The sequence below is a fragment of the Lonchura striata genome, chromosome 3, assembly GCF_050655825.1.
Source record: "Lonchura striata isolate lonStrDom1 chromosome 3, ASM5065582v1, whole genome shotgun sequence".
Classification (NCBI taxonomy): Eukaryota; Metazoa; Chordata; class Aves; order Passeriformes; family Estrildidae; genus Lonchura; species Lonchura striata.
This window is the reverse complement of record NC_140705.1, coordinates 24137811-24151164: the sequence shown is the minus strand read 5'-3', so window position 1 is coordinate 24151164 and position 13354 is coordinate 24137811. Positions and strand designations below refer to the sequence as shown.

The following is a 13354-nucleotide window of genomic DNA, read 5'->3' as shown; positions in this document are numbered from 1 at the left end:
AATTATTTTTGTCAGGCTCATGTAATAAACAATTCCAACCTCATATATCACACTCAGGACCTTGTGATTCACTATGGATTCCGCATGCATGTCCATCTTCTCTCTCAGCCTCACACAGCTTAGGAGACTGCTTACTAAATGTGTGTTGAAATCAATCTCACTCCTTCTCAGGACAAGAATTTCCAAAAGGCACTGTCATAATTTCCAGAAGTATGTATCTGGCAAGCTAAGACCGCAAGTAAAAGAGGTGGAAAAATCTAAGACATACGGATTTACTATGCCTAGGTGTTGCAGCGTTTTTGAGAAAAAGAGGACATGAATTATGAGATTTGAGCTACTCCAGTCTAGGCCTCAGATTTGGGCCTTGTGAGGCCTTCAAGCCTCTGGCGCAGTTAGAAATTAAGAGTTTGTGGTGCAGCTAGAAATATTATTAAGGTGTGATGGGGACCCCTGGGCTGTCTGAGTGTGAATTAGTATAGGTTTATAGTGTAAGGTTTAGGCCACCTTAAGGAAAAGGTAAACAATGTTAGCTTGCCAGAGTGCCTTTGTTTCTGTAAACTATGTAGAAGCTTATATAAACTACCATCTTATCTCGAATAAACGGAGAATGTTTGATTAACCACATTGGTTCAGATCTGTGTTTGTCCTGTCCAGCTTCCCGTTTTTCTGAGATTCCCTGGCTTTTCCTAGGAGTGTCAAAGCAGAAATAAAGAAAAATTATATGCCCTGTGTTCACCTGGTAATCCACAAGGAATTTTATATGCACAATAATGTTGATATTCTGTGTTAAAGGAAATTAACTCAAATTTCCTTTACTATCCCTCATTTTAACCAGTCCTACATACCACACAGTAATACAAAATAAATAGTTACTTGCCATTGTCTATAGAAGATGACAGTTGTTCTGGTGGATCACAGGAGATCTGAGGTTCAACTCACCATGTATGGAAAAACCCAATCTAAATTTCCACCACTAGTACAAGAACCTGTATGTAAATTCATACAGAAAATTGTATACCTCTAAGTTTAAATTAGATACTTAATTATGAGCTGGGAAATGTTTATCAATTTGTGGTTATCAAAAGGAAGAACAATGTAAAGTGAAAAGTAAAGAAAATGAGTGATATCACGTGATAATTCTAGTGGCTGAAGGATTGCATGATGTTATCAAGCAAAACCTCTCAATTCCTTATTCTAGACACTATGTTTTGTGCCTCTTGGAAAGCAAAGGGTCTCTTTGCTCTCTTTATAAATGAAATATTGATTTTAGGTTCTAGCTAGACTCCATTAAGATGCTTTTTAAGTTACATTGTGTCTGCAAAGAGTGGAATTTTATGAACACAAATCAGTTTTCTAATACCCATAAGTGGGCTTTTCATAAGCACTCATAAATAATTCATCCAACTTTCCTGTGCATCAGTAGAACTTACCTTGAAGTTTTCTTAAGCACTTCCAAAACATCTTAGCTGCATGTCTGGTATTGAATATATCAGCAATGACTGTTATACTACAGACAGCCCATTTGTTTCTAAATACAGAAGAGAAACAGCATTTTGGGGGCGGGGGGAAAGACAAGCAATGACTCACAAAGACTTTCTCTGTGCTAAAAGCAGATGATTTGAAAGTGTACTTGAATAAAAGACTGTCTGACCAATGTGATGATGTTTTGGGATGCCTCTGGGTCTGTTAGCTCTGTCTATAGTGCCATATGCACCACTACCCAAATTCCAAAAGATGTTTTAACACAACTGACCTGGAGTGCAACAGACCTGGTCAGTGCAAGAGGGATGAAAATGAGGGCCCAGCCCTTACAACTCAAAGGGGATTGCAGCGAGGGTCAAGTTGTCCTGGTTCAGGCTCTGAACAAGGGCAATGCTTCATCCTATTCAGAGTGAATATCAGCACTGGAAATCAAATTAACAGAAAGAGGTTGTGCTTCCTTCCTTCCTTACCTCACTCTTGGAACGGTCCAAAGTTTTACAGCATCTCTGACAATTCTGTTCAATTACCTAACCCTGAGGAGGGTGGATAAGATTACAGGAGAGCAGGTCAGCCAAGGAAGGCGTTCTGACATCCAGAGAAGCCTACTTGTTCAGAGAAGGGTCAGGAACAGTTTCATTTTTCAAAAATTACAATTTGACATGACTTGTACCATACTGTTACAGTGTGTCCTGGTTTCAGCTGGGACATATTCTTCCTGGTAGCTGGTGTAGTACTGTGGTTGGAATTTATCATGAGAATAATGTTGATAACACATTAACATTTTAATTGTTGCTGAGCAGTGTTGGCATAAAGTCAAGAATTTTTCAATGTGTTGTGCTCTGCCAGTGAGGAGCTGCACAAAAATCTGATACAGAGTATAACTACAGCACCTGATCCAAACCGGCCAAAGTGTTATTTCATACCATTGAACATCATGTTCAGTTTATTAACTGAGGAGAGTTATCAGGAGGTATCAATCACTGCTTGGGGAGTAAATAGATATTGGTCAGTGAGTAGACAGCAGTTGCTCCTCTCTCTCTTTTTGTTATCACCCTTATCATCACTATTGTTATTGTTGCTATTATTGTTGTTGTTGTCATTATTATTTCAATAACTAAACTGTTCTTATCTCAACCCATGGGTTTTACCTTTTTCCAATTCTCCTCCCTGTCCCACCGAGGTGGGGGATTGGGAGGGGCAGGATGAGCAAATGGCTGCATGGTACCCTAATTTCTGTCTGGGTTTAAAACATGACACAATGCTGCTGTATCCTTAGGAGTTTCATCATATTTCAAAGATGCTATATATATATATGGGAAGTTGGTAAATTCCACTCTGATGGATGTTACATTTAAAGATGAAGGTTTGGTTTTGTTTTTTTTTTTTTTTTCAAAAAAGTAGACAAAGTTATTAATTTCTTTGATCAGATACAAAAAGCTTTCACACGTGTAGATGTACACAAACTTTAGAGGTCATTACAGCTGCTTCTGATACAGAGCTGGACCCCTCTGAATAAAAACAAATACTATTGTCCAGACTGTTCTTCTGAATAAAAACAAATACTATTGTCCAGACTGGCACTGTTCCAAGGCACTGCTCTGAGGCAATATAAGCAATTCCTTTCAGAACCATATGAGTACTGAACAGCACTCAAAAGTGCTTGAAGAAAAAGATGTTTAAAAAAAGAGAAAGCAATATTTTTTTTTCCCAGTTCACCTAGGTCTGAAGTCCCATCATCAGTCTCACTGAAGTCTAGTCAGAGAATAATTTTGTGCATGCTCAGTATGTTGACACTGCTTCTCTGGGTTTCTGCATGCATTTCTGGACAGGAAAAGAAGCTGGTGAATAAATAATGACTCCACAAGAGTTCAGTACTTTCTATTTAAGAAGACATATGAAAAAGAAGTGTTTCTTGTCCTATTTTTTTAATATAAATTCACAGGTTTCACATTCATACTCAGAATTCTGCTTTGTTTTAGAAATAAACAATCTCAAGGCATTTTTTACTCCTCGGCAGGCTTTGCAGTTCAGGTGAGGGGTGTGATCCTCCCCCTGTGCTTAGTGCTGGTGAGGCCACACCTGGAGTACCCTGGCCAGTGCTGGGCTCCCCAGCACAAGAAGAGATTGACATACTGGAGAGCCTCCAGTATAGGTCCACAGAAACAGTGAAGGGACTAGAGCAGCTCCTATGAGAAAGGGCTCAGGCATGCCTCCAGGCTGGAAGTTGGTCATCCATGAGATCTCCATATCTAATTTTTTTCCCTTTAGGGGATTTATTAGTGACTGCATAGACAACTAACAAGCTAAACAAAAGTATGGGGGCTGCAATGAGTGAAAAATCTCACTAAAATCATTGGCTCTTCTCTCTCAGCATGCATTGCAGGTGACCATAGTTTTCCCTGCTGGTTGTCAGGTTGCAATTTATAATTGAAGCAACTTGCTGCACATCAAATCTGTGAGCCAGAAGTTGGCAGCTTGATCTTCATCTGAATTCCTTCACAGCAGCATCTTAAAGCTTCTGTTCTGTGGTGGTACTAGTCAGAGAGTGACACAAGGAGTGTCACAAATTAGAGGTCAACTGTAGTTAAACATAAAATTTGAATACAGGGGGGGGGTTTATCCAGTAATTAATGTATTGTAAAACCTGTCTTTTGAGAAGACTCCTCTTTTTGCTCCAGTCTTACTTGAAAGTAACAGATCTTGGTGCAACACTGTTTTTTGATGACTTTGGTAGTCTTCAGCCATGGTTTGAAGAGCCTGTAGCCTGTACTGCCACCCTGGACATTAAACCTAAGTCTTTTTACAGGGGGCATGGGGGCAAATTTCTCCATTATGGCTTTGGGGGTTATTTTTAAAGTCTCTAAGGACACAGAAGAACAGAAAGCTTTTCAGAGGCTTGATACCAGACATTAGATTTAGACCGGCAGTGAGAGACAGAGTAATTGTAAATTGACTTCACTTTTCACTGCCACCTTGTGAGAATGGTAAAAAAACAGGAAAAGCTACTCTGGGTGATACTTGGAGTGAAGCATGAGAAAACAGATATGGAAGGACAAGAGCTTTTTCTAATAAACCATTGGTGTTGTTGAAATCAGGGCAGAAAGGAGAAAAAGTGGTAACATCTTCAGTTGATAACACTGTGGAAATACAATATAAGGAACAAAGGAGTCCCATACAAAATGTTCGGTGCCACATTTTATAGAACAGCATAAAATAGAATGTGATGACAAAACCAGCACTCAAGTTTCATGTTTGTCATCTTCTTAACCTAAAAAGGCCTTGCAGGAATGTCTTTAGCTTTTCAGATGCATTTTTTGATGGAGAATAGATACTTGGCCCAAGGCCCGAGCACTGGATCTGACTTTATTTTTGCAATTGTTAGTAGGGGCTGTTTTTGTCTAAAGTGGTATCATTCCTGACACTGGTAACAGAGCACGCAGTAGTTCCCTTTTTGGTAGGGTGTACTACCAGGCTTGTGCCCAGCATGGCTGCAGAACCTCCATGGGGATCAGTTCCTTGCCACCTGTCATTCAGTGAAAGAAATCTGATAGCCCTGCTGATGGTCCTCACTCCACAGCGAGGAGGTTGGGACGCGCCGTTCGGTCTCAGAGCTTGTCCCTCATCATGTTCCATCCTCCTGAGCTTCTCCCGCAGTGTTTGGTGCCAGGAGCTGCAGGACCTGTGCGGGGATCGGCTCCTTGACGTCTGCGGTTCACTGAAAGAAACCCGGCGTCTTCGCTGACGGCGCTCCCTCCTCCCTGATGCTGGGTCATCCTGTTCAGAACTTAGAGCTTGACCCATATCGTGATCCATCTTCCTTAGCTTCTCCTGTGGTGTTTGGTGCCAGGTGCTGTGGGACCACCTGGGGTTTGGCTCCCTGTCCCCTGCAGTTCAATGAAACAAAATGTGGCAATGCCACTGATGGTGTTCACTCCCCCCCAAGGAGGCACAGACATGCCCCAGGCCCTGCCAGTGTCCTTGTCCAGCAAATCTCTGCACCCTTAGAAAGCACACAGCTGGATGTTTGTCCCTGAGGAGGAGGCCAGGCACTGTGGCCCTTCAGGCCAGCCCTGTAGAAGCAAAAGCCTTGCTGTCACAGGTGTCACAATGACTCCCTGGTGACACATCAGGGGCCTTTTAGGGACCACACCCAGAAGACACAAGCTCCAGCCTCAGGAACAAAAACTTCACAGAGAGTTCATCTCACATGATACCCTTCTATTGAGCATGAAACTCTGTTGCCATGTTTGTTGCATAAATTCACAGGTTTTACCTTTCACACCCAGTGCCATATTCTATTTTAGAACCAGACTATTCAAGACCTTTCTTACTCCTCAACTGACTTTTGCAGGAGCAGTTTTGCTGTGAAGTAGTGCCACTTCTGACACTAGAACTCTTTTTGGTAGGGTGTGCTACCAGGCCCTGTACCTGGCAGGGCTGTGGGACCTGCACCAGGATTGCCTCCTTGTTGTCTGTTCTGTTTTTCTTCCTGATACTGAAGAGTGTGATGCTTTTGCAGCTTTCTGTGTGATAAAAAGTTAAAGTTCTTGCCCTTTGGCTACAGATTTATTGTTTTATAAAGTGTATTTTAAAAAAATTACAAGGAGTTAAACAGGGCTATCTTGTCAGTCAGTGTTCTCAGCCAAGCAAGTTCATCTCTTCTGTATAGGTACCTTCATAGTTTGTAGACTGAGCAACATGCCTTTAGAAAGAAAACTTTCTTCTCTTCCCTGAGATTTGTGTCGTTATGAACACCCTGACTACCTGAATTACCTATAATTTTTATTTGAAGATCTGCAGAAGAGTTCTTGACTCAAAACAGTGCTATGGAGAAAAAAAGTCTGTGTTTATCCAAACACAAGATCTATGCATCCAGTGATGCACTCATGGGCTGCAGCTATTGTCAGGCCCATTAGTGTGATCCCAGTTTGTTTCCTGCAGCACTCACTTCCCAAATATCCTCTAGCTCTCCCTGAAGGTGTACTTATGCATGTGAAAACTCAGGAGTATCTCACACAGAGGAAGTTGTAAGTAAAAAGCCACATTTACATGATACTGGTCTGGACGACCAACCTGAATTCTTCAATCACCTTGTTTTACCAACTTCAGCATACACTTTCTGGCTTAAACCAAAGGCTTTTCTTAACATCTTTTCCTACATGCTCAGTTTTTCAAATTTCTTCCAATGACTAATAATTTACCTCATTTCAGGGTGAGATCGTGACAGAAAAGCCTCTGCTGTTGGAGCTACACATTGAGTGAGCAGAGCACCCTAGGGAGGACTGAAAATCACTGGCATGCATAGAAGGGAAGCTGGCATGCATATATGCACATTCAGGCTGGAATGCTATGGGCCCTGATGGAATCCACCATGGAGTAATGACAGAACTCATGAAAGAACTTGCCAAACCACGCTCTGTTACCTACCAACAGTCCTGCTTAACTGGAGAAGTTCCAGTTTTCTGGTAATTAGCAAATGTAATGCCCATCAACAAGAAGAGTTGGAAAGATGATCAGGGGAACTACAGACCTGCCAGCCTGACCTCTGTTCCAGGCAAGGTTATGGAAGAGATCATCCTGAGTGCCATCCCACAGCACAGGCAGAACAACTGTGGGATAAAGCCCAGCCATTGTAATTTACAAAGGCAGGTCTTACCTGACCAAGCTGATCTTCTTCTGTGAAAAAGTGGCCCACATAGACAAAGGAAAGGTCTAGAAAATATATTTTACGAGGAGTGGCTGAGGGAGCTGGGATTTTTAAGTGTTGAGGAGGCTCATGGAGGACTTCATTGCTCTCTACACTTCCTGAAAGGAGGTTGTGGTGAGATGGGGGCTGGTCTCTTCTACTGTGTCTGCAGTGAGAGGACAAGGGGAAATGGCATTAAACTGAGAGGGGGAAGATTCAGATTAGATATTACAAAAAAAATTTCACTGTTATGTTGCCCTTGGAGGTGGTGGAGTCACCAACGCCAGAGGTGTTTAGGAAGCATCTGGATCTTGCTCTGGGTGATATGGTTTAGTGATTTAGGGGTTACAGTGGTGGTGCTGAGTTGACAATTGGACTTGTTGATCTTAAAGCTCTCTTCCAACCTTGATGGTTCTATTATTCTAAGAAAGAGCAGAACAGAATCAGATTAAAATCAAAGTAGGTTTGCCTATTTATGTTCTTTTCTGCTACTAGCACTTTGGCAGTTTTATCCATTGATAAAATTCAGTACACAGAAATGACATTAAATTTCTTGTTCTGCTCTCTCGAAATAAATTCCAGCAGCTTTTCCAAAATACTATGGAAACTTATGGGAACCCAAGTTCTTAAGTATATGCAGATGGCTTGCCTGCGACCTTATTTCAATATCACCTTCAGTGTCCCAAACATTAGCATGTCAGTAACAACAAAGGTAACACAAGAAATGCAAAGACATTAAAAGGCAGCACACCATGAGGGACACACCATGAGGGACAAAGAAGAACATGAAGGAAAATCCACACTAGAAGTAGCCAATTAGTGAAATGCCATCTGTTTATCCAAACTTCACTCAAAGAAGGAAGGTTTCCTGTTTAATGGAACAATAAATTCTTCAAGGTTTGAAAAACTGAGTGATTAGTTGTGTTTTTACCCTCTGTCTTTTTTTATTGGACAAATCCTTATGCAGTTATTTACCTTGAAAATGTCACTAGGGCAGCTACCACTATGGTGCACTAGTATTTTTTGCTTGCAACAGTGTTGTATGAAATTTGGCAGGATCTGTATTTAGTAGAGACCAAAGATGTGGGTGTTTTTTGGTTTGGTTTTTTTTTGGTTGGTTGGGGTTTTTTTGGTTTCTTTTTAGTTCTGGTGTGTTCCTTCATTGCAATTGAGATAATCTCCTGTTACAGTCCATTTTGATTTTGATTAGTTTTCCAAGAAGGAAACCAGAGTGAAACAGGTGAGTTTCATGCCAGACTTGGTGGCGTGGAACAATAACAGGATGATGATTCCAGTTGAAGCATATTGTTGCTTTAGACTTTGTCAAAGTTTAGCCCAGAGTTACTAAAACCTCTGTAAATACAACCTTATTTTTTGCTTTAAACTAAGCTGAAGCCCTGCAAAACTTGCTGAATTTTGTTTCCAAGAAAAAAGTACAATTACTTTTTGTTTCCATACCTGGTGGAAACCAAAAAGAATTATTAAGCCACTTCCCCCCTCCCTCTTCTTCTACCTGTTTTACCTTTCTTCTGATGTCAAGACTTTCACAGACTTCAGCAATTTGAGTTCTATTCTCACACTTTTAATACACTTTTTCACATGTAGTGGATCCTGCTAGCTAGTAGCACACTGTGCTCTTAAAAAATTTCCTCAGTAGTTTAAAAAAGAAGGCACGCGATTTATAAAACCTTGATTTTCCAATTTTGCTGTTTCCAAGTTTCTTGATGAAGAGAAGCCCTTTGGCTGAAGAGCAAGTCTTTACAAAGCTGAGGAAAGTGGATTTGTTTAGCCTGAAGAAAAAGAGGGTAGAGGAGCACCTTATCAAAAAGTGGGGGGGTTAGTCTGTTCTGCAAAGTGACAGGACAAGAGGAAATGGCCTCAAGTTGTGCCGGGGAAGGTTTATATTGGATATTAGGAATAATTTCTAATATTGGATATTAGGAATAATTTCCTCACAGAAAGGGTTTTCAAGACTTGGAAAAGTCTGCCCAAGAAAGTGGTTGAGTCCCTATCCCTGGAAGTATTTCAATGAGCTGTAGATGTACCATTTAAGGGGATTTGGGATTTAGGGATTTGGCAGTGCTAGGTTAATGGTTGGGCTTGATGACCTTAGAGGTCCTTTCCAATTCTATGATTCTGAGTGAGAACAGTATTGTAACCACATGCAATAGCAACATTGCTGATTAATTTGGACCAACAGCTGAGTACTTCACAGTATGACAGTACAGCACACTAAGGTTAAATATTTGTCTTCTACTCATAAGTTTTCTAGAAATTTTTCTTTGGTTACACATTGGGCTGTGTATCATGATTTGATAGACATAATGAACAGTACTTGTGTTTCTATGCTCATTTTGCTGCAGTGAGAAATAAAATATTATAGTCTCCAGCGTTTTGCAATGGAATTGCAATTGTGCTTATATTAAGGCACTAGTTTAAATTAATGAGTTCCTATCTATGTGTTTGTGTGGCTGTCACTGTTTGAAGAGCTAAACAAAATATCCAGATAAGCCTAAAATATTTCATACAGAGCCGGAGGCAGCCCACAGCTTCAAGGTCCCCAAAAACTTTAAAGCACAGAGGATTTCAATGGTGAGCTTAGTCTGACCCCCTGCCTCAGGCTTCTTGCTCAGCTGCCTTCTCCAAGAAATGCTTTGCACAGTGCTGCTCCATGATGAAGATTTCCAGACAAAACAATACATTTTTCTAGATGAAGCAATAACATTCACTGTATTGTGGTGTGTGTATTTGACAGCTAGACTTATAACAAAAGGAGAAAATTTATTTCTTTCATGGCATTCATTCTGTCTCTAATATGCCTGATCCGAGGCAGAGGTGCCTGCTCTGCAGCCCTTTCTCACTGACCTCTGCCACCATCCTTGGTTTGGGGTGACTGCTGAACAGCATGGGACCAAGAAAATGTCAAGAGCTGGGAGTTTACACATTGTCTGAAAACAAACATGACAACTGTATACAGGTGTATCTTGACTGAGGGGATGCAGGAGAACTTTAGAATAAAGCAATGTTTCAAATTGCTGTTAACTGAGGCAAAGACACAGCCTCCATCCTGATAAAGGCTTGGTCCTTGCAGTGAGGAATGGGTGCAAAGATATAAGTTCATATAGGAAACAGTTTCCAAATGGTAGGTATAGCATTAGGTGCCCAAGTGCAAGTTCCTGTCACATCTCTAATAAAACATTGCGCTGGAAAGATTTACAAACATATCTTTCTGTTATTCTGATTTCTGTAAGTGTAGCTCCTCTCTTCAGGACTGCTCTTAGTCTGGCAACTTTCCGTGATCCCTGCAACTAGAGGAAAACAACTCCCTTGTCATTCTCAGGGTTTTTCTCATCCCTGCTCTAGATGCAAATTCCTTATGTCCATGGGAGTTCTTGTTCCTTTTGTTTCAGGCTGTGTTCCTATAAAACATGTTGCACTAAGCTGCACATAAAGCTTTGCAGCTGTGAGTCCCAGTGCTGGTTGCCAGCTTGAAGCTGTGAAGCCTCCCTAATTTTAGTATGCCTAGGGCAAGCTTTCCTTGAGGAATCTCACTCTGGGCATCTAGGACAAAGCAATTATCCTAAATTAGAAGCTTAACATTACAGACCAGATCTTAGGAAGGTCTCATAAGGAAATCAGGAGCAGCAACAGCAAACAGTAACTGGCAAAAGTAAAAGCCACAGCAGAGCAAGCCAAGTTGGAGTTGAAATAAATAATCCCCCCCAGAGTTTACTGAACATGTCTTTACAGTGTCATTCACTTCAAAGTTAAATTATACTCTTCTGAAATCTTGACATTTATGGAATCAATACATACCAAGAGGTTGGAAAATAGGTGTGTAGATGATTCAGTACACTTTCAAGTACTGGCTTAGCTCACTAAAACTAGAAGAGTTTCTCTCACAGCATTTAGAGCTTCTAAAATTGCTTGTGTTACAATTTGCTAGAAGTTTCAAGTTATAAAGGTCTTTTGTGTCTAAATTCAGTTTACTATATGACACTAAAGGCTTGTTCTGCTGCAGTATGGTACTGACATTTTAACAATAGCGCCTTTAAGTGATGCAACATAAATTGTCACCCAACTTGGGTTTAAGAGATGTTATTTCAGAGACATGGGCATTTGTCATATGCCACTGCCATGAAAAATTCTTGAACGCACTTGCCGATGACATTAGAAAACAAAAGGAGGTTTTTTCTAGAATAAGGTTCTTATTCTAGAAAGAATGAACATTATTAAACACACTGAAGGTATTCAGTGTACATATTCCAGGTACACCTGGAAATTCTTTGTTCACTGATATTTCATGGCAGCTTTTTCCCCCCACTTATTTAACATGCCATATTTTCTTTCATAGATAATTTTATTACAGTTGGCATTTGACCTTTGGATTAATTGAAACTGAAAGGGCTAGAAAGTATTTGATATCTTCTTATGTCAATAGTTTCAATATTGATATTTTAATTAGCAAATAAGCAAAACAGTCCTCAAACTTGTCAAGATTTGCAGCAATGCTTATAGGAGGAATGTCGGTCAAAAAGCTGCTTGTTCCAACAGAAGTAGCTATGGAAGCATTAGGAGTTCTGTGTGTCTCATTTGCACTAGTGATCCTATCACCAACACCAGGAACTGAGCCTGGATTACAGATTTGTCCATCGAGACAAACAGCGGAATATCTTTTCCATCTTTTTCTGTTTGCAACAGGCTTTTGGGAATGTTGTCACATGCTTGTTCTCAGGTGAAACAGGGACTGGAAGACAAGCAGTTCACGAATGAGTCTAGTCTAGACTGAATTGAGGAGAAATTACATTTTCTTTTTTATTTTATTTTAATTAAAACATTATTAAAATTGTACCATTTTGGTTCTGGTTGCAGGAACAGGAACACACTCTTTCATTGCAAGCTATTTTTGTATTACACTGAATGCATCAACTTTGTGGGATATACTAGAAAAAAAATTAATTTCCTGGATGACATGTTGATACATAGATATAACTTATCTACTTAGTTTTAAGTAAAGGTGTATAGGAAATAATTCTTCAACTACAGGATCAGAACTACTTACATTTCTTTGGAATTTATTATCCAGTGTGACCATGAGCTGTCTGAGCCAATTTTGTTTGGAAGAGCACATAATACTTCTGAAATAATTTCTGGTCAGAGTATATATTGTAAAGAGGTTAATGCGAACACTGTAACTCCATTTTTTTCAGGCATTGTTCAATGAGGAGGGAACTTCCTGCTCTGTGAGACATCAGGTTTTTCAGTAGCCCTGGATATAACATGCTTTTAGTCTAAAGGGTTTTTTGTACCAGGTGAGATCCAAGAGTGCGATGATGCCTGCAGAGTGTTCAAGTCAGGAAGACCTCATGAGGGCTAATAGAAAGGTAACTTAGAGAGAAGACATCATTTTTTCCCCATAAAGACTCAATATAAAACAATGGAAAGGATACATACATCAAGCAGAGTATGGTACAAATAAACTATGGCTGTCCCAAAGTAGCTAAAATCAACTTCTCAATATCACACTCATTTTGTCCACGAAGAATCCTAAAATAACCATTTTCTCCCCAGGATTTCCCCCAGGAATTTGCAGCAATCTAAAAGTAAACAAAACAGGAAAATATTATCTTTTTTGATTTTAAAATATTATTTAAAATTCAGGGTCTAAAATGCAAAATGAATCTTTTGTGTTAGTCTCCTTCTTAAGGAACAGTCTCTCAGACTGGTGCACTGAGAATTAGCATGTATCTTTTTCTGATTTCTTAATATTTTGTTCCTTTTGTGGTTTGATCAAAATTTCATGTCCAAAATCAGGGTTAGTAAAAATGGAATAGTATTTCTACAAGACAGTTTGATACATTGAAGTAGAAATCATTAAATGAATATTCATACTCTTTACTGCGGAAAGTGGTTTTTGAAACAATGGTCAGAATTCCAACTGACCTGTTAAAGACACACCAAAAATATATATATATATAAAAGCTGACTTTTAAAAAATGAAGTTTTATCCAGGTAGCTATTGACATATTAAGCAACTTATTTTCTGATGGAGTCTCAGTAGTCTCAGTAGATTTTGTCTTTGATACCAGTGAAACTACCTACCATAAGCCCTGCCATCATCTATGTAAACACCAAAATACCTTCAGATGAACGCAGGAATAATGGGGTGAGCTGTTAGTCATAATA

The 13354-nt window shown here is 39.9% G+C and overlaps 1 protein-coding gene across 2 annotated transcripts in view; it reads right to left on the bottom strand.

Annotated features, from left to right (window-relative positions):
* Window positions 1-4664: 4664 nt before the first annotated feature.
* The window catches only part of TINAG (tubulointerstitial nephritis antigen), a 49451-nt gene continuing 40761 nt past the window's right edge, over window positions 4665-13354 (bottom strand). The window contains exons 11-12 of one of the 2 annotated variants that reach the window (XM_021551173.3): window positions 12623-12765; window positions 4665-5366 (exon numbers count right to left, since the gene is read on the bottom strand). In XM_021551173.3, the coding sequence (XP_021406848.1) occupies window positions 12649-12765 (117 nt within the window). In that variant the 3' untranslated portion in view covers window positions 4665-5366; window positions 12623-12648. Of the gene's footprint in view, window positions 5367-11958; window positions 12766-13354 lie in introns of those variants that run through there. The other variant, XM_021551172.3, reaches the window with a different exon arrangement.